This window comes from Setaria viridis, chromosome 2 (assembly GCF_005286985.2).
Source record: "Setaria viridis chromosome 2, Setaria_viridis_v4.0, whole genome shotgun sequence".
NCBI classification, from domain to species: Eukaryota; Viridiplantae; Streptophyta; class Magnoliopsida; order Poales; family Poaceae; genus Setaria; species Setaria viridis.
In genome coordinates, this window is record NC_048264.2 from 13,371,846 (window position 1) to 13,398,367 (window position 26,522).

Consider the following 26,522-nt stretch of genomic DNA (forward strand, 5'->3'; position numbering starts at 1 on the left):
GTAGGTGACCTCATTCTCTTTTTTACCGGCCAATCACTTATAACGGCCTTCTGCTTGGAATATTTGTCCAGAAGCATATCAAAGGTGACTTTTTCCCTAGGGCTGCTCCCCTGATCTTTTGCCACGTTGAGCTTCCAAGTCCCAATTTCTAGACGCTTCGGTTTCAACATTCGGGGACGTTCCTAGGGTTGACCAGTCTGGCCAGTCCCCTGCATCGGTCTGACTGGTTCGGTCTGGCCAGCAGACTTGAGCGGTTTTTTACCAAATGATGTGGATGTCGCTTGCTCCACGTGTCCAGAGGCTTTTACAATAATCTTGAATTACTCTCTGCCATCTAGAGTCCTTTCATATACCACTTCCCTTGTCAACTCTGTTTTCCTCAAATCGGGCTTCTCTTCCCCGATCACCACATTCTTGCCTTTAGTAGCTTCGGTTTGATGCGGCCGAACCAGTACCTTGGGTTGTTGTATGTCCATTGTATTGATAGGAAACAATGTCTTGTCCACTTGCATTTCATGAAACGTCAAATGTCCTTCATTTATAGCTGATTGAACCTACCGACAAAACACATTGCAATCATTAGTCGCATGGGAAAAAGTATTATGAAACTTACAATATGCTTTCCTTTTCAGCTCTTCAAGTGGAGGCATAGTATGAGATATTTTCAGAAGTTCAAGTTTAAGCAATTCATCAAAAATATGATCATACTTGGAAACATCAAAAGTAAATTTTACTTCTTCTTGCCGACTCTTATGGGCCGGCTTAAGAGATGCACAAGAATTGGATTTAGCTTTAGAAGGCCACACAAATTCAGTAACATAAACCTCATTGTCGTCGTCATTCGAACTATCAGAATCATATTCAATAGCATGCATATTAGACCGATGAGACTTAAAGCTATATTTTTCTTTAGCAATTCTAAGTTCCATTGTTGAATCCTTCATGAGTACTTGTGCAATGGTATGAAGCTCAAAACCTTCTAGCCGATCCCTGATGGATGATCTTAAACCTTTAAGAGCAAGATCAGCCAAATCACTATCAGAAAGCGACAAATTAAAGCATCATTTTTAGTTTCTTTGAATCATCTTATGTAATCAAAGACAGATTCTTTTTTCCTTGCCTAACCGATGTTAAATCCGTCAACTTAAATTGGAAACTCCCAGAGTAAAAATGATCATACAATTTCTACTCTAATTGTTCACACGAATCAATAGAGCCGGGAGCCAGAGATGAATACCAAGCGAAAGCAGTTCTAGTTAATGACAAAGACAATAAGCGAACCCGCAAAGCATTATAATAACCCGCTTCGCCTAATTGAGCCAAATATTGACTAATGTGCTCCCAGGTAGTTCGGTTATCTTTGCCATTGAATTTAACAAAATCGGGCATGCGCCAACCGACAGGATAGGGGATATAGTCAAAATTAGCATGATATGGCTTTTGATATAACTTTGAACTACTCGTATCTATGCCAAATTTACTTTGAATCATAGCCAACATCTCCTCTCTAAATCTTCTAATCTGGCGAAGGGGATGTGACTCGGGTAGCTCTGAGGCTGATGTATTCACAGTACTCGCATGGGGTGGGTTGCCATTCTGAATGCAATGCAAATCAGAAAACACGTCATTTCGAATACCCCTAGATGCAACAGTGGTGTTAGGGATCAGAGGCGATGTGTACGCTGTTGTGCTAATTGAGGGTGTATTCATCCCAAGCTCACTAGTACGGTTAGGAGCAACCGAATAGGCACAACAACGAGTGGCACGGGCGATTCAGGGACGATTACCAACTGGCCAGCCTGGGAAGCTTGACTGGTCAGACCACCTATCTGGACTGGTCTGACCGCTTCAGCCGTGTTCGGCTTTGGCGGTTGGACCCGGGGCGGCGTCTGTCCTACATAGAAGTTCAACGGCAGGCCATACTTAGGGTTTTCAGGAGTAGCCCCTGGATTTGCCGATGGACTCGTATGCACGATCCCACGTGAATCAACTTGAGAAAAATCATCTTTATTAGATGCAATGGATTTACTCTCTACAAGTTGATTTATTTGTGCCATTAAAGTGGCAGTAATCTTATTTTGTTCCTGGAGGTTCTTACGGAACTCTTCATTAAATGCGGACTGATAAGAGGGGGAATCACTTACGTTGCGTACTTCATCAATCATGCTATCCTTCATCTTGATTGCGGGCATCTCGAAGTCTTACACTCTCGTCGCTTTGCCCTTGTGATCTTTCTTGATGCCCATAAGATATTGCATGCTGACGTATTCCTGGAACGTCGTGATGTTTCGCCGCTCCTCCTTGCTGAGATCCTCCACGGAAGCCTCGATGATGTTATTCTTGTCGATCTCCATATTAGATCCCATCTTGCTAGGGTTTTCCAGAACGGTTGTAAAAACCAGATCTTTTTTCCCCATCAGAGTCGCCAAAATGTGTTGGCACCTTCTTCGGCCAACACACGAATGCGCTAGCTCGCGCACGAATCAAGTGATCACCTCATCGGAGCTCCTGCTCCTAGCCGGTCAGACCGGTCAGGCAGGCCGATCTGACACAGGGCGCTGTGAAAGCCTACGTTCACCACCTCGGGAGGGACCCCGTCGGAGATGGCGAGCCTAGGGTTGCTCTGAGATCGGTCAGGCCACTCAGAACGTCCTCAAACGCCGTTGAGACGAAGGAGGAAAGCAGGAGGTTGGAAAAGCTAGGGTTTGGAGATAAAAAGTAGATAAATGTGTTTGACGATTGGGTAATAGCCCTCAATCGGCCAAGGCCCTTTATATTTATAGGGTGGGAGGTATTTTCCCGCAAAGAAGTCCCGCTTTATCTCCAATTCAACCAGGATTTCAGGAACTATCTCAAACTCGAATTGACCAGTCTAACCGGTCGGGGCCACCGGTCAGACCGATGGGCATGCATCAAATCGGCTATGAGCCTGATCGGTATCGCTGCCACTTTTGGGCTCCAACAAGCTTCAACCTTTGCTTCTTCGCTATGCCCTAGAAAACCTAACAAAAAAGCCATATTAATCTCTCGTGGTCACCCTAAACCTGCTTGATAACACCTAAATCTAGCATCAACTACACATGATATATAAGTTATAGAGTTATAAACTTGTATAAATGCCGCGTGCAGAATATGATGTAGTACAAGAATGCCAATAATCACTTAACAATTGCAACAATATCAAATTAATATCAAGTCATGTATTATCTTGAGGCATCAAGTGACGATACACTAAGAGTAGTGTGCCGTGATCCATCCACGTTTCCTTTGTTATCTCTTCCTCTTCTCTTTTGTTCTTCTTGTTGGGTTTTTTTTTCCTTGAAAGTTCATTTATAATATTCCTTTCATGAAAGAAGATGCAGACCAACTGATGTATGGCTCGTTTGGTTTTCCTCATAAGCATTTTCTTTAAGAAGTTTCAAATTAAACAGATGAAAACTAATTCCTACATTTGAACTCGAAAGGCTAATGTAGATGAGCTTGTAGCTCAGTGGTAGGACATCCAGTATAGGTGCCACCCACCCATGGTTTGAACCCTGGATGTTGTATAATAAAAATCCCCCTCGTGGTGTAACCAGGGTTCGGGAGATTTTTTCATGACCGGGAGCCAAAGTCACTTCCTCTCATTAAAAAACGGTAGAGGGCATCTCCCCCTCCGGTCACGTTTTTTTTTAACTCAAGGCTAATTTTTTACAATTCAACTTCCCAAAGGCAAGGGAACAAGCAATCTATACAGTGAAAACAAAGGGATTATGAACTAGTTTCATTGAAACAATGCTAATTAGTATGTGTTTGGTGAGAATCACAATCATTGAATGTAAATCTTCGGAGTAGCATAAACACCATCGGTTCTTGAGTCCTGTGTCTTGCATTGCACTATAGTGTGCTTCCTTTCCATGTTTTGTATACCTAACCTCCAAGCCAGCTGGCTGCTCATGTGACTCCATGCATGTTTTCGTGTCATGTAGTGTTATTTCCGTGAGCCACGCGCTGCATATAGAAAAAGGGAAAAACTAATTAAAACATTCATGAATCCCAACAGGTCTGCCCTAATAGCCATTGTTACCCCCTCCTCACACCACCACCAACTTAATAACCCAAGCCAATCAGCACATTAGCACGCAACACATCAATCAAATCGTAGTTAGGTCACCACATTGTTTACTCATGGCAGCCTCTCCCAAGCTTCCCTCAAACTTCCAGATCAAAAGTTTTGATCCATCCACCACCATAATGAAGAAAAATGAGCTCAAGATTAGCAACTTATACCTGCACCACGCCTACCGCGAGCCAAGCCCGACGCATCTAACCCTTCTGAGCCCTAAAGGTCAAAGTGGGTTCGGTGCTACTGTGTCCAACAACTGGGCAATACACGACGGGCCTGACCTCAGTAAAGATGCCATCGTTGCTCGATCGCAAGGGCTGCACATGCAGAGTGGTAACTGGCACAATTCCTTCACCATTGCTTTTGAGATTGATGGGTGAGTAACTAACTGAGTATAATAACGCTGGAAATGCTGTTGAAATATGAAGTTGCTTTATTGTTTAGTTCAAGAATCATGAGGGCAACATATGCTGCATTGCTGCATATGTGGTATACAGGCTGAAGGATTCTACACTTCAAGTGATGGGACTAGGTGTTGACAAGGGTACTGACCAGTGGAGTATTGTCGGTGGGACTGGACAGTTTACTTTTGCACAAGGTTTCATCAACAAAAAACTGCATAAAGTAGTTGATACTGGGAATATTATAGAGCTTGACATTTATGCGATCTTCCAAACGAAGGTGAGGCCTGTGTCCATATATAGGGTTGGTGTGCATATGAAATCCCAGAAAATGATCTTCTATTTTGTGAATATGATCTTACACAGCTGTTTCATTTCCTCAGTGCACCTGCTTTAATAACTAAAACTAACTCTCCCATCATTCTTGTTCCAGTATACACATACATATACTAGAGATGGACCAAAGGGTGGGGACGCAGGGCAAGCCCGTGAACCAAAATATGAATCTCACCGCCTTGAGACCATCAAAATTGACCATGGTGACCTCATTTATTCGATAGAGTACAGTCACATTGACCAATATGGCACTAAGCACACTGAAGGAAGGGGTACAGAAGGTTCAGAAACTGGCATAGTAAGTAAATCGTGACCATATTATATTATTTCTTATATTCAGAATAACATCACTTTTGTGATTAGGGTATACGGATTTCAGTTGAAGTGCTGAAACCCATTTTCAGTAATTATTGTGGCATTGTTGGACATGCATTGCTCCAGCTCAATAATTTTTTTCCTTTAATGTAGATCGAGCTTGGTCCTACTGAGTTTGTGCATGAAGTCTCTGGAACGCTTGGCAAATGCAACAATATATATACTGTTTTGTCATCACTGACGATAGTCACAAATCTCCGGACACTGGGGCCATATGGTAAAGAAACATCCGAATCTCCTTTCAGCCTTCCTGAGAAGAAGGGTGGGAGTGTCGTGGGTTTCTTCGCTAGCACTGGAGTTGCAGTTGGTGCACTTGGTGTTATTGTGCGTCAGTGAAGTTACAGTTACCAGCTTATTCGCTGCAATAAGATGGGTTTCCTCCTGTACCACCGAACCTACTTGTTTGCTTTTCCATAAGACTCTTTTCTCTTGTATGATTGAGAAATAATGTCCCCAGCGACAACTGTATTTCTGGAATCAGTTTGGTTTCATTCAATAAGTTCACTATGCTTCATGATATTCTATTACTTCTCTGATGTCACGAGCATTTTTCCATGTGTCTCAAGTGGTCCATGTATAATGGGTGTGATGCAAAGAAAAAAAAATCCTCCATGCATCCCTTTGCTGTGTACCGAACAAATACATTTGATAATCGAGTTGCACTTGTTTGATGTTTGGGTGTCATCTAGGTTCATATACTATCTAAAAGCCTTGTGAACTCAATTAAATTGATCAAAACTTATTTTTATATAGATATAATTTAATTATATTCAAATAAAGTGAATTTGAGCTTAACGTGGGTCAAGAATATTGATGTGTTAGAATCCACAAAGATTGATATGATCTTTTACTTCGGTGGCTTAACTTGCATGTGCGTATGACAAGCGTGCTATATTATTCTTGGAAGATTGTTAAAATTTGAGTCATGTGTGCTATATTATTTTTGGCAAATTGTTCAAATTTGAATAACTCGTAGTTGCGTTGCACTTATAGATTTATAAGATAAATTACTGGATAAATATTGGGAGAAACTGAGGGTGCAATAAAACAAGTCAAAAAATGTGCCAATGAAAGTAATGGCTTACTCGAAAGCATAAAATTCGATCTTATCATGTTATATTAGTGGGACAACACTGCATTATCATGTTATATTAGTGGGACAACACTGCATTTCAAGAAGTATAGGGATCTATATAACACACGAAGTCATGTTCTATTAGTGGAACAACACTGCATTTCAAGAAGTTTAGGGATCTATAGGACACACGAAGCCTTAGATGTGCATTTTGAGAGTGTAGAGATCTAAATGACACCCGAGCTCAAGTTTAGGGAGCTAGATATGTATTTTGAGAGTATATTGAGAGTATGGGAACCTAAATGTCACAGCCGAACAACCGAACAAGTTAGACCGACCACGCACTTTACTCTTCTAAAATCACAGAAAGATCTTTCGAGCATGAACGCTTCAGAGACAGGAGTTACCAACTTGTGTAAATGGCAATAGTCATCTTAACAGAGGGCTAAGCAACATCAAGAAAAAAGAACTCACATATTTTGGACGAGATGAGTCAGCACCAACTGCTCCTAAAGCGTATCTTTCTTGTCCAAGTAATTCAGAAATCTCGAAATACAAAGCCAGAATGTTTCTGGAATCTTGTAACTGGAATGGCTTGCCAAGGACAAAAATACATCAAGAACAAATTTCTGTGATTCATGTTTCAACAAAGTACGGATTAGCATGGCACTCCAAGCATCTGGAGCTAAATTGATGGCTTGACGGAATGATTGAACAGCATTCACCAGCCTCCTGATCATCTTGCTTCTCTGCATGGAAAAACAAACCTTCAGCATTACAAGAAGCAGCAATAAACATGTAAAACATCACCACGTGCTAAGCTCCTGCACACAAGTTGTGTGGTGCAGCTGAGGATCATCAGCGTTCTTTCGGAAGGGGAAGGGGGGCAAAAACGGCGCTAAATGGCAGCTATGTTATGGTAAAACTTGCTTATCTGTGATGTCAGTGCACATGTTTTTTGAGGAACAGTCCAACAACCATAAATTTCATTAAATATAATCTTCTGAAAGAAACAAGAAAACAGTATGCTTGAATGATCAAAGATCATGTCCAATTTGTCTAACCAACTAGTGATATCACCTACACCTCTGGTCTAAATATAACTGTCTTCACGGGATAATTTTGGCTAGGAACTAGAGATCATCTTGTGTTTCAAAGGAACACACTCGACCAGGCCACCTGTTGATTTCTTGTTGGTATCGATGCTTGGCAGTGGAGTTTGAGAGTGCGTACCCAGTGCTGAAAGCTCCCACACAAGGTGGGGTCAGGGGAAGGGAATTTCTAGACAGCCTTACCCTTGCAAAGGCATTGAGGCACACAAGTGAAGAGAGACTACCAATTAGGGATGGCAGCGGATCGGTCTCGGGGCGAATATCCGCAGGTTTTGGGTCCGCGGGTTTTGGTTTCGGTTCCTAGTTTTCGGCCACGGTTTTTCGAGTTTGGATACTCGAAATACCGCGGGTTTGGGATGGGTTTTTAATAGCACCCGCGGAGCTCCATCGGGCCCCCGAAACAATTCGGTCCACTAAAAGCCCGATAACAAACCCTAGGTATATAACATTCTTATCCACACTTCCCACCAGGCAGCACCCCCCGGCCGCACGGCCGCACCCCACCCCGCCACCTCCCGGCTCCCAGTCCCGCACGCGTCCAGCATCCCGCTCCCGCGAGGTGTGGCCGCACGCCCGGGTTGCCCGCACCCTGCCGCCGTGTGCCGTCCCAGCGCGGCGCGCTACCGGCCGCTGCCGTCCCGCGAGGCACCCCCACCCCACTGCCTCCCGCACGCGTGACGTGTCCAGCGAGGCCTCGCCCCGCCGCCGTGCACCGGTCCAGCATCCCGCCGCCGTGCTGATGTAGTAGAACCAAAGGCAAGTCTTTCTTTGCTTTGAACCTCTCTAGAGTTGACAACGGCGAATCTTGATGGCGACTTGTGAAATGTAAATGATGTAGCTCGGGTTTTTTTTCTTCTCTGTATGGGACTCGTACTATGCCAGACCCACCATTGTCTCTGGATTCTGGAGATGAACTAGCAGTAATAAAATCTGCAGCAGCTAAGTTTTTCTTGTTGATGAGATCTGAGTGCAGGATTGAACTGTTGAAGGATGATCGATCGTGCACGTTGGGTGAGATTCAGATGCTGCACAATCTGGAATCGGAGTTGTTTCCCTAGAGGCCACTCACTGGAATCTGAAATCGGAACTCCCCTCTGAATTTCGTTCTTCCGACCTTTAGCAGGTCAATAAAACAGTTGCCTTAGATGATTTTCAGCAGGATATGAAAACAAGTCCGAAGCACCTATGGAGTAGTATAACATAACATCGAACCTTATGTTCCCTGATAGCATAGTAATGGATTTAATCCTCTCTTTTTTTCAGTTCCTGTGGCCATTGGCCAATAGTCAAATAACATTCAGATTTGTGTTGTACAACATAGCCAGATAACTAACTGATTTTGTACTAACTAACTGTACTGTTCATGTTCGGGTTTCGGTTAATCCGTCGGTTTTCAGGTATCCGCGGGTTTCGGTTTCGGGGATGGATTTTCACCCGAATCGGTTTTCGGGTCGGATTCAGGTTTTAGGTTCGGGTTTCGGTTTTGGGTGCCCAGGCACTCCATCCGATCCAAACCCGCCCCATTGCCATCCTTACTACCAATGCATCAGGCCCACCCTCAAATAGGGCAGCAAGCTATATTAAAAGGAATTGAGGCACCAAACTCCTCTTTTTGCTCAGATGCTAGAAATTGCAGAGAAGATACCGTGGGACACAATTATAGCAGGTGAATATCCTAGGTTGTCCTTAGCCTGTAGTTGGAAATGGACAAATAAAATGCGCCTCTGATAGAGAGTTAAACCAGTTACATGTATGGAACTATATTATGAACAAATTTGTTTCAAAAGTCAAATTGAAGCACTTTTGAACTTTGCAAATGAAATATGTTTCCAAAATGGTTATATGTCTATGAGCATCATAATAAAAAGTAAGTTGAGCTGACTGTAAGTCATCGGCAACACATGCAGTATACTTAAAAAATACAACAAGAGGGTAATATTAGTTGATCTTCATGCAAATCTAAAATAAAGTCAGATTTCTGTTTAGGGAGCTAACATGGGATACAACTGCATACGACTTCAAGCCATCACATGCAAATGTATGAGAAGTGATGATGAACATCAACTAACCTCTGGATTTAGCTTTCCCATCTTTCCCTCCTCCTCAAATATATATGGGAATGTTGCTTCTTGGAGGAATGCATCTGAAGCTTTAATGATGTCCTGGACAAGGAAAACACGAACCCGCCATCCTTTCCTCGATAAAATGAAGTCAAAAAGATCTTCTGTAGCTGCAACTACAGAATGCATGTCAAATGATCTCCACTTAGAACTTCCATTGGCACTCTCACCAGAGCCAGCTCCAGATCCATTTGAAGACTCTGCTGACTGTGCAGATATAGCTGCAATCTGAATACCAAATGGTATTAGTAGGAACAAATAAATAAATAAAACTAGATTACACATGATCACACAGATATCTGCCAAATTTTTCATGACACTCATACAAAAGAAACACCAGAGTTGAAGAAGCCCACCACAGGAGAGAGATCAAGACCAGTTTTCAGAAAAATCACCTGATTAATACTTTAAAGTTTCACAATTAAATTTCTCTAACAAGCCTATTACCATATCAGCTGCAGATATGATTTCACAAGAGCACAAAATTTTGCATCAAGTTTCAAAGAACTACCAGCTATTTGCTCCCCTAGTAACACAGGAATTAACAGCTATTGGCACAAATAGTTGTAGTTTTGTAAGATTTACTCTGAGCAAATTTAAAACAGGTGTTCAGGGCATGAACAGTTTTAGGTACTAGACCTGGACCTGGCTGGTTGCATTGGTTTTGCCCTGAACCGGCACCGGCGAAAAATAAACTGCAGGACTCACCCAAACATAGGATGCCCATCAGGCCATCACTAAAAGTTATTGGTTGCGGTGTCCTCTCTGACTCAGTAGTTTCATTGTATGGTTTGCTAGGATAACTCAATTTAAACTTATGTATGAAGTTCCTTTACTTTTATGATGGAATCACAGTACCCCATGTGTATAAAATCATAAAAAAAAAGAAACAGCAAGAAAGTGCATAACAGTTAAGAACTATGTACCAGCCTCTCCAGCCGATTCCATCTGATTGATCCATCATCGCATATAAGAAGCTCCCTCAATATTTTCCTCATATCTGGGCTCGGATCTGCAAGGAGCCTCCCAATGACAAATGGGTATGCACTCTCAATAACTTTAAAATCAGGATCCAGTGCTTTTGCAGTCCCTTCTAGAGAACCCAGAGCTCTTATCACCAGTGCATAATCAGGAGGAAGAGAGAAATTGAACTCGTACATGACATCATACAGATGATTCATTAAGCCCTGTGAGGTAAGGAAAGAATGAATTTAGAAAGGATACTATCTGGATGCGATCAGGCAGTAGAAAATAAAAGCAGGAAGATGAGAGCAGAAACCATACACAACATAAGAAAACTGAGCCAAAATAATAATTTTGAGTGAAAAAACAAGATAGAAATCCAAATCAACCAGCAGTGTAAATGCCAGACCACAGAACCTATTAGACTTACCTACAAAATGTCAGAGCCTTGATGGGAGGCACAGAAGTAAAAAAACAAGGGGGGGGGGGGGGGCATTGCTATGTTAAATCGTTAAGGAACTAAGTTAATAGAATATATTTTGAAAAAATAATCAGAAACTATCCTATCAAACATCATTGAAATGTCAATTTCAGACATGTTTCATCATTTACTCCAAAGTTTTGCCACAATGATCTGGTTGTGCCATTTTGTTTGTTAGCCCATGTTAATGCTAGCCAATGCAAACCTACTGCATCTAACATGTTAGCATTTGCAGATTGAATTCCCTCAAGAAAACAACAATCACCCTAAATAGCACATGCACTGGAAAGGGAAATATTAGCTAACCTGAAAATCATTTGATTGCCTCCTGGCATCACCAAAAGAAAACCGCAATGCATCTGCAACAGCATGTAAATCCGTTCCCTCAGGGACAAACCCTAGTGAATGGAAGTCATTTGCCAAGCCCAACGAGTCACGATTGACATAGTGTACGAGCTGAAAAAAATAAATTCAGTTCTCTATTTCTTGATTTGGAAGTTGGAACCAGACATAAAGAAGACAAACTAGAGAAATGAAGTTACTGTGCCACTCGTTTCACAAAAGAAAATTTACAGTTACCTGCTTGTATAACCTGCTTGTATATGGTAACACGGAAGATTATTCATAGTATAAATTTCATACATCAAAAAGTAATCCAACAAAGCTCACAAAGATGGTTGGACAAGGCTACAAGTATAATGTTCCACAACAATGGTGGTAAAACAGGACTATTTTGTATTTTTGTCGACTCACGTCTCAAAGTTCAGTTTTGTTTATTCTAAACAGCTAGTGTTGTAAGCAGTAAAGCCCTTCTGCAAATTATTCCTTGACGCACTTCCTATGTTAGTTTCTACATAATGTGATTTGGAACAGGAAACAATGCTAGCCACGTTTAACCAACTTATAAATCATTGCCAACTTTGCTGCACTCAGAGGACCTTACCAATAATGCTTAGCCTGTTAAAACTGAAATTACCAAAAGAGAGAACTGATTAAGCAGTGCAACACCTAAGTCTCAATATTTCTGATTTTTCCACAATAGCAATGAAAAGTCAAAACTATTTGTAAGTTTACATCAGCTGAATGCAGAACAAGTAAAGAACACAGTCACATGTACCATTTGTATAAGACCCACACGATAGTGCCTTGGAATATCTCCCATCATACCGAAGTCAAAATATGCTAGAGATCCACCTTCAGTTGCAACTAGATTACCAGGATGGGGGTCTGCATGGAAAAAGCCTTCTTCAAGCAGCTGTCTCAATGAGCAATAGAGACCCTGTGAAGTTTATGTTGAAAATTAGTAAACAAAAGCAATATGACAATCTGTAAAAGTCAGACAGCATTCTCTCAGCATAGAGCAAGAACATACACTGAACACGGTAAAACACCTTCACAGAGCAGTTTCAATTTTGCTCTAGCCAAAAAATTCAAGCTAATGTTTTTTTAAGAAAAAGATAAAACAAGATATGGTCATACAAATTTCAATTAGAATCACACAAGGGAGACAAAGAACAGTGTAGAAGACAATCTAAATAAAATTAGCACTACTATCCGATTTACAGTTATGAGACAACATAGCAATACCTCATCAATCATCCTTTTCCTGTTCAAGTTGGCTTTGCTGATGCGCTCAGCATCAGTTAGCTTAATTCCATCAATCCATTCCAGTGTCAATATGGTTTTACGTGTATAATTCCAGTAGACTTTGGGGACCATGATACTTGTATTGCCATCAAAATTGTCCCCATCTGAACCTGCCAGAAAATGAATTGTTTAAGAGCTGTCAGCATGTGAAAGGTCCATATGCTTGAGAGGAAAAATGTATTGTGAGATCATACTTGAGAGATGGATACAGAGGAAATTGACAATTATTAGGAATTGAATAAAAGAAATGTTTCAGAACTCACCATGAGAATAAAGAGTAGCAAATCTTTCAGCATTTTTTCCTTCTAAAATATAATCAATCTCATCAAACATGTGCCTGACCTGTTTAAACCAAAGATAAAATATAACGCACATACCAAAGGCTAAAACTATGCAGAATGATCTGAAATTTACGGGGAAGCATGACAATTGCCAAAAGAAAAACCATAAGAAACTAGTACTACAACTTGCATGGCAGTCATGTCTTCTCTTTTATGTAGCTTCAGTTCAAGGAACAAGCATCTCCAAAGCCAAAAAGATATAATCAAGAAATGATCAGAACAAATTTTAACCTAAACGGCATAGCCAGTGCTGAAAGTTCACACAAGTTGGGGTCTGGAGAAGGGAATTTCTAGAGAGCCTTAACCTTGCTTAATTTTGCAAGGAGGCTGGTTTGAACCCCAGGACCTAGAGGCCACAAGTGGGGAAGCTACCACTGCACCAGGGGGCGTCCTGCCTAGCATTAACCTAAACCAAAAGTACTATAATTACAGTAAGTCAGAAAGTTAAGTTTCCATGTAGAGGGCCATAACAAGGTGGAGCATGCAATTTTTTAGATAATTATAAACATAGTCAGTCCTACAAATTATACACTTACTAAAATTATATGCAGCAGATAGTCCAAAGAGAATCTACCATGCATTGTGTGTATTGAGGAGCAAAAATAAGCTTTATTCATGTTGCAATGTGCATATGAAGTATTGACAATATAACGTGGAAAACATTATAATTTATTCTGATTGAGAGATTAGTAAACTAAAGCAATCAGCAGGCTACAACAAAGGTTAGCAAACTTCTCCCTCCATTTTTAAATATATGTTCAGGACAAGCTAATTAAGCTTAAATGTAGCAATTAGCTTGTCCTAAACGTTATATATTTAAAAACTGGAGGGAGTATAAGAGTCAGATCAGAGTTGCATGGAGAAATCAACAAGTTTGGTTCAGAAAGTAGAAGCTCACAATCTCATTGACTGCCACCAGTAGATCTTTGCGAGCCTTAGCAAATCGTTTCAATTGCCCTCCAATCATATGAAACAAAAGTGCATCTAGAGTCAACAAGGGCGCCATTCCAGGCCTTTGAACTTTGACTGCGACAAGCTCTCCTGAGCGTAGATGAGCTGCATGACTTGAAGTATCAAAGAAATGCATTTCAACTTGGAGAACTCAGGTCTGAAATATATACTAAGGTAAATAACAATTAGTACAGAAGTATAATCACCAACTATTAGCAAAAGTCTTATCAGACATGTCTAACCTTTGTAAACTTGACCCAGTGATGCTGCTGCAATCGGCTCCGGGCTGATATCTGCAAACAACTCAGAAATTCGGGCACCCAACTGAGACTCGATGGTTCTGAGGGCGATGCGAGTTGGAAATGGTGGTATTTGATCCTGAAAAGGAAGCAGTCGACAAAAACAATGAAATGCAAACCAAAAAAAAAAGTAAATCCACTAATACAGGTTCCTCAGACTTTCAGTTTTAAACAGAGCATTACTAAGGGCTGGAGACCCCATTTCGGCCCAACTTTGACCTATGATCCCTTCTAGGAGCTAAACTTTTCAGTGGCCCACTTTCATGGCCTCAACTTTATGACCCTCATTCCGTCCCTATTATCATAAACTGGAGAAGGCATATGTTCTTAGATCTAACAATTGGTTTTCACCGTTAAGCAAAATTATACAATGCACAGGAGTTACCTGTAGCTTTGCAAGCTCTTGACAGTATGCACTGGGAAGTATATCAGGGCGTGTGCTCAAAGCCTGTCCAAGCTGCAAGGTTCAAGAGAAATGGCAAAGGAACATATCATCAATTTTTCCAGTGGTAATAGGGAATATTACACCTAAGACAAGATAAAATAATGAAGTATTGTAATTCAAAAACATGATGTGGGCATAAGGGGATATTAAGATGTATTTGATACATCCACCACTTTTATTCTGTCTGATTCTTTAAGGCTGATAGAAATCATGTTACTAAACCATAGTAATAACTACAGTGATTATAACAGTCCTAAGACATTTTACAACGATGTTGTTCCCTACTTAGTTAGGAGATATTCACCATACTAAAAAGTTAATCGTCAAAAAATACTAATTGAAAAGATTACTGTTACATTGTACATATCTATGCCAACTCATAAGGTACTATACAGCATACCTTGATGTAAAAGGGACCCAAGCGTATCAAGGTCTCTCGGAACTGAAATAAGGAAAATGATAATCAGAGACATGATGCTCAGTTCTCCACCAGGAACGAACAAGAAAACTACCTTTTCCGCCCTTTTGTGCATGTCGTTGAGCAATAAATGCCAAATAGTGAGCTTCACAACATGAAAAGAGATAGTAGCAGCCCTGTAAAGTGCAAGGAATGGACCAAAGCCTCGGTCAGCAAAGAGCCTGCGCGAACTTGACCCCAAGATTCTTCCAAACTGGGTTTCCAGTGACTCCTTTCTGATCTTTGCATATTCTGATGATGGCCTCTCTCCATGCACACTGGTGAATGCACTTGAGTAGCTACAAAATAGAAATAAACCATCTAAACATAATATCTCAAGCCAAATAACACTAGAATCATTCAACCTACATGCACAGAGGAACCTTTGAAAAATTCATTGAACTAAAATATTCTCTTCAAGACAAGCCCATTTGTCCAATGTCATAGGCAAGTTAGATCATGTTATCTGAATAGCATTCATTTTAAACCATATGAAGAAATTTCAGAAGGGTTAGCTCATAGCTGGGGAGAAGTTTGTTTTGCAGCATTGATTAAGCCAGGTATAGTCCTTTTGGAGATTTATGCAATTATGCATCAAACCCTATACCCATGGTAGGCACTTAGGCCAGCCTGGCCCCCTAAGCTGTTATCTCTATCCATAAACCTTATACGCCTTCACAGTTGATAATTGAGATAATTGAATGAGTAGCACACAGTACAAAAAAATTGCAAAACTGCAAGTACATCTCTACCTAATATTAAAGCAAGTAAAGCTTCTGCCAAATTTTTCGTACGTCAACAGTAGAATCAGATAAAAACCGGAGAAAACCGGCGCACAGGGTGAAAACCGAATAAAAACAGCCACCTCTCCCCCTTGAAACGTCTGAAAGAACTTCCGCCCTCGCGTGAACCCGCGCCAGGTGAAAATCAGAGCAAAACCGGACGACTAAAAACCCTCAAAAATAGGAGGGTGGGAAGGGTTCGAACCCACAACCTTCAGGTTCCCAAGATGGCTGCCCAACAGTCAGAATAAAGTTGGTTTGTGTTAAAGGAATACATCTGAATTTATTTGACGGTGAACATTAGGATTAAAATGGTTCATCCTACTTGTCATATATGGAAACAAATATGATCATGTTTCGTTTATTATCATGGTGTATATATATATATATATATATATATATATATATATATATATATATATATAAAGTTCTTGACTTGCAAAGAAGCGTACGTGCATCCACACATAATGTTATGTTTATTTTTAATTCTAGCTATTTGTTAAATTACCAAACATTAGGGATCATTAACGACTTGAAAAGAATAAATCAAGTATGAGGAGTACAATACATGCTGGACTAGAAAAAGTTACAGATAGTGATAGTAATGTCAGACGCTAAGCAGCGTTGTTGTAGGCTGGCCATATGCTACTTGCATGAGACGCAAGTCCACACTAATGCATGTTCACTACGCTCAGCCAACAACGACCTTTACTGGGCCAACCCATGTCTGAAACATAGTCCTTGCAAAATAGATTGTCTTGCGTGGTACAATATGGTCATATCTATTTATTTGCCTCTAGCAACTTCTTGGTTAAATAAATAATTATAGAAACATAATGAGTATTCGAATAGAAGGAAACATGTTAATTCAAAATTTTATTAGAAAAGGAGTAGCGATTCATTGAGTGTAACAAAAACTAGGGTATAGAATACAAAAATAACAAAAGTGAACACAAATACTATTTGACCGTAGCAACACACGGGCATCTTGCTAGTTCATTCAAATCACATGTCCTCTAAGGGGGTGTTTGGATCCCCGGACTAAATTTTAGTCCCTGTCACATCGAATGTTTGGACACTAATTAGGAGTATTAAACATAGGCTAATTACAAAACCAATTTCACAACCCCTAGGCTAAATCACGAGACGAATCTATTAAGCCTAATTAGTCCATGATTTGACACTATGGTGCTACAGTAAACATTCGCTAATGATGGATTAATTAGGCTTAATAGATTCGTCTCGCGATTTAGCCTAGGGGTTCTGCAATTAGTTTTGTAATTAGCTCATATTTAGTCCTCCTAATTAGCATCCGAATATCCGATGTGACACAGACTAAACTTTAGCTCCAGGATCCAAACACCCCCTAAATGTTAAAGTGAACTGCCACCTAGGGATACGATGCGGTGACGTTAGCTGAGATAAGTCAGTCGATACCTCCTCACCGGGGCTGAGGCTGGGAGGCGAGGCGGCGGCGCCGTCGGAGAGGGCGCCCCTGTCCCGGCCGCGGCGTGAATGGCGCGGGGGAGGAGGAGGGGGAGGCTCCTACGTCGGTCGGCGCGGCGGGCGAGGAGGAGGAGCCGCGAGGTGGGGCCCGCCATGGCCGGGATCTCATGAGCTTCCGCCGCCGGCACCGGGAGGAAGCGAGGGAGAGAGGGGAAGGAATCAGGGGGCGGTGGGGTTTAGGGGAGGAGAGAGAATCCAGAGATGCGCTCGCTCCTTGGGAGTTGGGATTTGGGAAGCGGAGAGGGAGTCTCGGAGAGAGGAGGAAGAGGAGGCAGCGCCGCGTGGCTGGAGTCGGGTGCGAGCTGGCGCGCGTACGGTGGCTTCGTTGCTCGGCGTTGGGCTGCCGCCCGGCCCGCCAACGTCGGGAGAGAGACTGGGCCCGGATCAGGTACAGCCCATTGACTTTTGGCTCATCTCAGTGACGATGGAGCGAGTCAGAGCATCTAGCGGAGCAAGGCCGCGTTAGTCCATACCACATCAAATCTTTGAGGAGCTAATTAGAAGAATTAAATATAAGTTAATTATAAAACTAATTATACAGATAGAGGCTAATTCATGAGATGAATTTATTAAACCTAATTAATTCATGATTAGTACATGTTTACTGTAGCATCACATTATCAAATCACGGACTAATTAGGCTCAATGGATTTGTCTCGCAAATTAGCCTTCATCTGTGCAATTAGTTTTGTAATTATTCTATATTTAATACTTCTAATTAGTATCTAAACATTCGATGTGATAGGAACTTTAGTCCGAACTAAAGAAACAAACACCCCTAACCACCCCTAAACAGTGAGTTAAGAAGTTCTTTACGTTTGTACGAGCAACTTTAGCAACGGCACCGCCCTCACTCAAAAAAACTCTATTTTTTCCTTTACGTTAATATGCTCGCTCCACTCCCAAGGGTTTAATTTGTCACCAAAGTAATTACCTAAGTGATTCCAAGAAAATTCTGCCAATCAGCAATTCCTTGAAAATTAACTGTTGGGAGTTGGAAAAATCAGGTTCTTCCGGTTCACCTCTTTGTATGTTAAGTAACCACTTCCACTCGCGAATGCACTTTCCGCGTATAATCGCTTCCAAGGTCCCTTGCTAAAAAAATCTTCAGGGAGCCAAACACCCCACCCGTGGCTACAACGCCGCCGATCCCAAAGGGCAAACTATTCCGAGCCGATTATCCTGCGTTCCTCTGCGGTGGGTCACGTCGTCACGTCACACGCATCTCGCACGCACATGGGCGTACGGAACGCACATCAACCGAGCCACGCAGTGACGTCAGCTCGCATTATTTTGGCACGGCGACGGAATACACGTTCAGGTGACTGGTCGACTGGACAACGGATGACGGAAAACCCACCCGTTAATGCCGACAGCCAACGGTAGGAGTACCGGACGCTTGCTGTTCTCGCTCCGGTGGGGCCACCATCGCAGGCGCAGCTCGTGGTGCTTCTGCGCTCCTCCCGGAAAAGCCGAATCGACGGCGGCCTGCCGGCCGGCCAGTACCGTGCACCCCTGAAGGAAGAGACCATCCATCCCCGTCGGCGCTTGTGGCCACTCGCGCCGCCCGCGACACATCCTTCGCCTGAGGCGATGGTGCCCGCCACGTCCGACCCGTCGCTCCCGCCACGTACTTCTCCGTACCAAGCGCCTCTTACGCGCACCCCGCCCGTCTCCACAGAGACACTGACAGATCCACCGCCATCCGGGCCCGCCGATTCCCGACCCCTCCATGTCAGCCTCAGCCGCGGGTCAGCGCTCAACTCCCGTCGCGTCCACGACGTCCCCTTCTACGGCCCTCTCGCCGACAGGTGGGCCCAAGGCCTCCCGGACCCATGGACAGTGACCGGGAGCAGAGGCTCCCGCTCGACGCGCCTGGTGGGTGGACTGGAGGGAGGAGGCGTTGGTGGATCCACGCGCGCCTTGCGGCGGCGCCTCATCACTCGCGTCCCCCTCTTTTCCTCTTCCTCCATTCCTTGGCGTGCACAGGAGAATTCCTTGGATGCTGGCTGTGTGGCTGTGCTGCTCTCCCCCCTCCCCTCTCGCTCCTCCCTTTCGGCTCCCGCGGCGTAGCTTTTTTGGGGTCTGCTACCCCGTATGCCGTATTTGTCGTCGTCCGCTCAGCGTTCGTGCGCGTGAAATCGCGTACGCACGCGCGCCGATTTTCGAAGAGGCAGGGGACAAGGAATCCCCCAATTAGAAAAGGTTCTCCGCTCCCCCGGCCTCAAATCCCATCCCCCCACCACCACAACCCGCCCCGATTCGCTTCCGGTTAGTGCTGCCGAGGTCGGGATTGGTGCTGGAATTCGGTGCCGCGAGCTGTTCCTTGCCCAATTGGGCCGCGCTCCCCCGCGCGATTCGATTCGATTCGATTGGTTCCAGCCGGGGGCTCGCTGCTTCCGCCGCCGGGGGTTGCTTCGGCGCCGCACAAGCTGGGCGCCGGAGTCTCTGGGCGATATCCTCTGCTGCTCGATCTGATTCGGTCCCCAGCCGCAGCTCCCCCGCCGCCGTCGCTGCTTCCTGCTGATCCCGGCGCCATTTCGACCCGCGCGCCCGGATCCTTGGATGATTCCGATCGGTCCGGGACCAAGAGGGCCAAGGCTTCATCACCTCACCGGGGCTCCTGCGGCGGTGGATCCATGGCCGGGGAGAAGGCGCCGCGCGCGTTCTCCATCGAGGAGCTCCCGGGCCACCTTGTCGGGGAGGTCCTGACCTCCGGCAGGCTCGCAGCCGCCGACCTCGCCAGGCTCGAGGGCACCTGCCGCGCGCTCAGGCCGCTCGCGGAGTACGCCGCGTCCAAGCTCTGCGCTGCGCGGGCGGCGTTCGCGGCCATGGGGCCCGCGGCGAGAGGGGAGCTGCTGGAGAGGTGCCGGGGAAGCTGGAAGAAGGTGCTCAGGTTCCTGCAGTCCGTCGAGCAGTCGTCAGGCACAGTCCAGACCTCATCGGGCAGCGTGAGCACCCTTCCTTTCTTCCTTCACTTACCCGGACTAAAATTTTAACGTTGATATCGCTTTTACAACCATGAGACTTCACTTCTGTGTAGAAATGTTTATCTCACATTCTACCCACTTTGTATATGGAATAGTTAGTAAGGCATGTTTGATCCTGCATGGTTTATGCTGTAACGCTTAAAACTAGCTAAATTTGTCTTAAACTGGATATTATTACCACTTTAGACAAATTTACATGCTTTTGCTAAGCTGCTGTAGATATTTTTCCTAGTTTTGGAGTTGGAGGGCAGTTCATAAGTTATCTCTGATTGACAGGCATGGTAACTTCCTGAATTTATAAGTGGTATATGCACTTTACCTTTGACAAATAATAGTAACATGAACATAGTGCACACTTACACTATGAAGCTTTCTGGAAAGGATTAATTATGATGGAAAAATCTTGGAAAATTCTGTTGCCATTGTGCTATAAATGTCCTAATTACTTAAAATATAAATTATACCTTAGCTTCCTACATATTGATGCAGTTGTAACCTCTCATAGTAATTATAGATGGCACATAATTCCTGATTGGTTATATTGTTGTTCTGGAGAGCCCACAGTGGTGTTGGACATTCTTTTTCTCCCAAGCATTTTGATTCTTCAATATCATTATAAGTTGAACAGTATGTCCAGGACATTGCTAATCAGCATTTCATGTTGTTTATGATTCTCTTCATATTTATTTGTCAGAAAGAAACAAAATACCAAATCAAAATGAGGAAATTGTAGTTGTCTTGTTACTTGGAGAAAGGTTTCCCTGATGTTGGATGGCATTGAAGTTTAGTAGTATGTCGAGACAATTGCTAATTGTCAGGCTCATATTGTTTATGATTTTATTTATATATGTTTGTCAGAAAGAAGCAAGAATACCAGATGAGAAAAAATGTTTTTGTCTTGTTGCTTGGAGATAGGTTTACCTGATGGTGGATGTCATTGAAATAGCTACAAGATTTTTTGATATGTACAAATTGTTTCCTTATACATCTGAACCTGCTGTATGTTTCCAGATGCAAGTAGCCACAGGAAGATATCACACACTTTTGGTCCATGACTCTTCTGTCTATTCTTGTGGGTCCAGCTTGTGTGGTGTGCTAGGTCATGGCCCAGATACTACACAGTGTGCGGCATTCAGTAGGGTTTCCTTCCCATCACTTTCCCGTGTTATCAACATCTCTGCCTCTCACAATCATGCTGCCTTCCTTACGGAGTCTGGGGAGGTAATTGATGCTCTCCTTAATGGAAGCTAATAATGCATGTTGCTGTATTACTATTTTTTATTGCCTTTCTGTTCTGAAGAGTTTCATCTAAATAGGTTTTCACCTGTGGTGATAATTCATCATTATGCTGTGGTCATGGTGAAGTGGGGAGGACAATATTTCGACCAACGCAAGTAGAAGCACTTAAAGGGGTTTCATGCAAGCAGGTGGGACCACCGATCTTTTCTCATCCCTTTGTGTTGTGTCTCCTACTGTACCTCTTGATTATCTGACTTGGCAGGCACACTTTCATTTCATGACATAATATACATTTTTTTACTTGATAGTGATGCTGTTATACTTATTTCCATGTCTGGTCTGCTAAGTTTTGCTAATTTTTTACTGTATCCTGCCATTCTTTGTTTTTTTTTTTTTTGAAAAGTTGCTAACATAGTTCTGATACTTGCATTGACTAGGAAGCTAGCAGCAATGCAGCATACTCAACAAAGGTTTCTAGGGGATTGATATTTGCAAATGTTTCTTTCATTTTATTCTATTTCTCATTGAGAGCACATTCCAGCTAATCAGTATGACTTACATGTTTAAGATTCGATCAATAAATTCTCCACCTTGTGATGCTTTTATATATGGCATCACTAAAACATTGATTTGATCCATGTTAATGATCCCTTCATCACTTAATCATGTGCATATACACATATCTTTGAGAACTCTCTTACAGCACAGGCCCTCAGGGCAAACCACCTAATTCTATTATTTGTTTTTTGAACAAGAGATTCCCATCTTTTCATCTGTTTTGCTACTTTAGTTTCATTACATATCAAATGATTACTTCTACTGAACATATACCAGTCATCATTTTATATGTATCCGTTTCATATTTGTTCTTATGATAAAGTTTCTAAGGCCCTTAATTTCTGCACTTGCCCCCATTGTATCTTTGGAGAAGCCATTGTTTATTCTTAAAATTTTACCATGGCTTCACTGATCTGCCTAGCTTTTTTTCCAAGTGGTTAAAAATCTTTCGTTTGTTTCTGCATTTCAGTATTGCCATTCTGATGCCATCTTGTTAACATTTCACAGGTCGCTACTGGTCTAAGTTTTACTGTGATTCTTACAAGGGATGGCCAAGTATATACGTGTGGAAGTAACACACACGGCCAACTTGGTCATGGTGACACCACAGACAGGGCCACTCCAAAGATTATTGAATTATTTGAAGGCCCCACTCAGGTGGTGCAGATAGCAGCTGGTGCAAGCTACACATTTGCTGTAACAGAAGATGGAACAGTTCATTCCTTTGGATCTTGCACTAATTTCTGCCTTGGACACGGTGATCAGCATGATGAACTTCGTCCACGCGCCATTCAATCATTTAAGAGGAGGAACATTCATGTAGTTCGTGTGTCTGCTGGAGATGAGCATGCTGTGGCTCTCGATGCTCTGGGACACGTGAGTATATATTGTATTATGTTGATTCAGCTATATCTTCTCAATGTTAATTGCTCCCCAGACAGAAGTAAAAAAAATCTGAACTTTGCAGGTTTATACATGGGGCAGAGGATACTGTGGAGCCTTAGGTCATGGTGATGAGAATGATAAAACTAGCCCAGAATTGATCAGCAGTCTGAAGAACCAAGTTGCTGTGCAGGTCTGTTTAACATGCTTGCATCACCTAGGGTCATATGCCCTGCAATAGCTAAAGAAGAATGGCACTGCAAAGTTTTTATTTAAACAGTTTAAACCAATTCTTCTTTACAGTAATATATGTTGCAAATTGCTGTTCTAATTAAAATTCTGCTCGTAGCAGTATAGGACCATGCCTATCAGTTTCCTGTGTAAAATCTTTCACATTTTCTTGAATTAGGTATGCGCAAGGAAGAGAAAGACCTTTGTTCTCACTGATGAGGGCTCTGTTTATGCGTTTGGATGGATGGGCTTTGGGAGTTTAGGATTTCCTGACCGAGGATCATCCGACAAAGTAATGAAGCCCCGCGTTCTCGAGAGCCTGCGGGATCATTACGTCTCCCAAATAAGTACTGGACTGTATCACACTGTTGCCGTGACAAATAAAGGCATTGTATTTGGGTTTGGCGACAATGAGCGAGCACAACTTGGGCATGAATACATTCGTGTGTGCTTGAAACCTACTGAGATAATGTTCCAGAAGAGTATGGAAGATATAGCTATTGCAGCACCTAGTGGTTGAATTCAAGACCCACAACCGCCATTTTGGACGCTGTTGCCTGCATATGTTGTATTTATAAGGTATTCTTCTCGGCAAGTGTATTTTATACTTTGTGATTTGTGAGTATTTGGGGTGAACAGAAGAAGATCAAGGTGGAGGACAGTGTTGTGTAGCTGAAGAAGCATATAGTTTAGTAATGTGTGATGTATTGAATAATTAACCCACCATTTTTCCTCTGTATAAAAAATATTGGTGTGTGTATTGTTTTTGCCTCCATTTTTTCTTGGCTGTGTCCTATCAGTGTTGAGTAAATAGATAGTATTTGCTGCACCTGCCGTTTATTATTGCTATGTTTGCTAGTTTCTCTATCACCTTGAGCATTGTCATCATTCTGCTTTCAATTATGCTTATCATCATGTGCACTTAGCTGGAAAATATTGACATACGGTTGGAGATTACTTGCGTGGTCAGCCAAATGATCTGTTATTAAGCTCTCTCATGTATCAATTAATGTGCACGTCCGGCACATGCTGGAAGACAATTCTGGATGCCTAACCACCGCATTGGATGGCATCTCAATAGGCAACGCATTCCAGATGCAATTCTCGGAGAAGGACGTGGTTTGCTCAAACTGACCATGTGCGACAGAAGCATCGTCAGCCAGACCGAAGGAACGTTAAACACACACCCCACTCGGAAGATACCACGTCGTCGTAAAACAACGGAAACACAGCTACAAAAAGTTCATGCTGACTCTTGACTTTTGGGTTATGATAAAGTTGAAGAGGTTACAGGCACATTTAGAAAAGGTAAAATGATCCCCGGTGGTAGATCATTACCGTAGGTGCAACTGAATTCCCCGTTTTTCTCCAGTATATAATTATTTCTTGGCTGTGTGATCAAAGTTGCTTCCAAGTCTGCAACTGCTGTTTATTCCCGGTTTAACTTGGCTAGTCTCTCTTGAACATTGCATGACTCTGGTGTGATGAGGAGCTATGGGTGCATAAATCCACCAGCTAAAGTCTAAATCCTAGGGGAAAATTGGTTACGTAGCATTGAAAGATCGCGACTTCTGTAAAATACCACTGTAAGACATCAATGTCGTAAAACCACTGAAAGATGCAGACCTCAATTGAAAATACCATTAGATTTCAGCGTCAACTCTGTTAACTTGGACAAAAATGCCCCCAAACCGGTGGACAGAGGAGAACGGGCCAGCGTCAACTCTGTTAACTTGGACAAAAATGCCCCCAAACCGGTGGACAGAGGAGAACGGGCGCCGGGCGAGGGACCCGCGGCTCTGCTTCCTGCCGTAGTTGCTGAGCTGGATGTGGCATAGCCTCAGGGGCGACCGGGCTAGATCCTCCGGGGCGGTGACCGTGTACTCGTGCATCACCCACCCCGTGCTTCCCTTCTTGCCACCGCCGCCGCTGCTGCAATGGAAGTTGAGTTCTTTCTTATGCCACGCGGCCTCGCGGCCGCCGGGGACGCGCAGCTTGTTGCCCTCCGCGCACGTATTCTGACCCTCCCACCAACCGCCGCCTGCGTAGGTGCGCTTCTGCTGTGTGCCCTTGCCGCATCTCGGCTGCCCCTCCGCGAAGAAGAAGGCCTCCTCCTTGCGGCCATTCCGCCCGAGGAGCTCCTGCGGTGGCGCGCTCAGGGGATCTCGTCGAGGATGAGGCCGTCGGCCGGAAGCGGCCAGCCCAAGAGGTGGGGGAGGAGGTAGTGCTCCACCGTGACCTCGTGTCTGGGGGAGAAGAGGATGGCCGGAGAGCAATAAAATCTAAGTTTTTCTTTAACCATATCAGTGAGAAATCTTGTTTTAGCCAAGTCACTAGGACCTTTGCTATTACAAAAGATTCCCTTCATTTGGAAACTTTTTTCAAAGTATTAGAACAGAATACCTTACAAGTCTTTCTTTTCTGCGACTTAGCTCTAGACTTATTTCTCTTTGAGACAGCCTCGCAATCACTCATTAGGTGATAACTGTCATCATCAAACAATTCTTCTGCTAGTTCTCCACATAGATGTTTAACTGCTGGTTTCTCTAATTCTTTCATACTTTCCTCTTCACTCTCACTATCGTGAGATAACTCACTACTGCTATCCGAACAAAACTCTGATTTCAGCCTAAACAAATCTTTTGTAAAAAGTTCATTCATTGTCCTAACCATTTTGCTATCATGGGATCCACAACAGACTCCTAGTTGTTTAACATTCAAGATAGCATCACTAGTATGTAAAGAATAAAGAACAAAGAGAGTTGTTAAAAGGATTACCGTTCTCAAGATTCTTTGCAGCCACCCTCCTTTCAATTTTTGACAAGATGTGCTCATCAGCTGAGTTCACCAAGCTTGGACTAGACTGTATAGGTGTGAGTAGAGCTTCTGGAATTGCAGCTGCCATTTGAACCTTGTCACCACCATCCACATCATGTGAGTTTGCTGGCGATTTGTCTTCCACAACCCCTACAACTTCCTTCTCCACATCCTGCATTGGTTTCTCAGCTCCTGCACTTTGCATTTCGGGCTGCTGATTACCAAACTGAAGTTCCTTGTTATCAACAACAGGGATTGATTCAGTTTCTTCTAAAATGATTTCATCTGTCAACTCAACTTCCACCTCCATATTTGCATCAGAGCCAATGCCTTCATTGCTGTCGGTCACAACCTTTTCCACCAAAACATCAAGAGTTCTATCTACCGCAATGTCAAGGATGGCATTGGC

General features: G+C 43.1%; 3 protein-coding genes across 3 annotated transcripts; 2 read left to right on the forward strand and 1 right to left on the reverse strand.

Moving 5' to 3' along the window:
• Positions 1-4,167: 4,167 nt before the first annotated feature.
• LOC117844120 (uncharacterized) lies at positions 4,168-5,553 on the forward strand. Its single transcript, XM_034724890.1, has 4 exons — positions 4,168-4,481; positions 4,603-4,786; positions 4,940-5,140; positions 5,311-5,553. The coding sequence occupies exons 1-4, from the start codon at positions 4,168-4,170 to the stop codon at positions 5,551-5,553; spliced, it is 942 nt and encodes a 313-aa protein (XP_034580781.1).
• A 1,194-nt stretch (positions 5,554-6,747) lies between these two features.
• Positions 6,748-17,689, reverse strand: LOC117844829 (uncharacterized). The gene is made up of 13 exons (XM_034725623.2): positions 17,328-17,689; positions 15,164-15,407; positions 15,052-15,093; positions 14,592-14,663; positions 14,150-14,285; positions 13,855-14,012; positions 12,879-12,957; positions 12,556-12,725; positions 12,086-12,247; positions 11,275-11,424; positions 10,451-10,711; positions 9,474-9,752; positions 6,748-7,041 (listed from the first exon to the last, which is right to left on the reverse strand). The coding sequence occupies exons 1-13, from the start codon at positions 17,489-17,491 to the stop codon at positions 6,802-6,804; spliced, it is 2,157 nt and encodes a 718-aa protein (XP_034581514.1). The 5' UTR covers positions 17,492-17,689; the 3' UTR covers positions 6,748-6,801.
• A 1,649-nt stretch (positions 17,690-19,338) lies between these two features.
• Positions 19,339-24,125, forward strand: LOC117844528 (ultraviolet-B receptor UVR8). The gene is made up of 6 exons (XM_034725223.2): positions 19,339-20,347; positions 21,398-21,607; positions 21,703-21,813; positions 22,691-23,059; positions 23,151-23,258; positions 23,475-24,125. The coding sequence occupies exons 1-6, from the start codon at positions 20,036-20,038 to the stop codon at positions 23,814-23,816; spliced, it is 1,452 nt and encodes a 483-aa protein (XP_034581114.1). The 5' UTR covers positions 19,339-20,035; the 3' UTR covers positions 23,817-24,125.
• Positions 24,126-26,522: the final 2,397 nt, after the last annotated feature.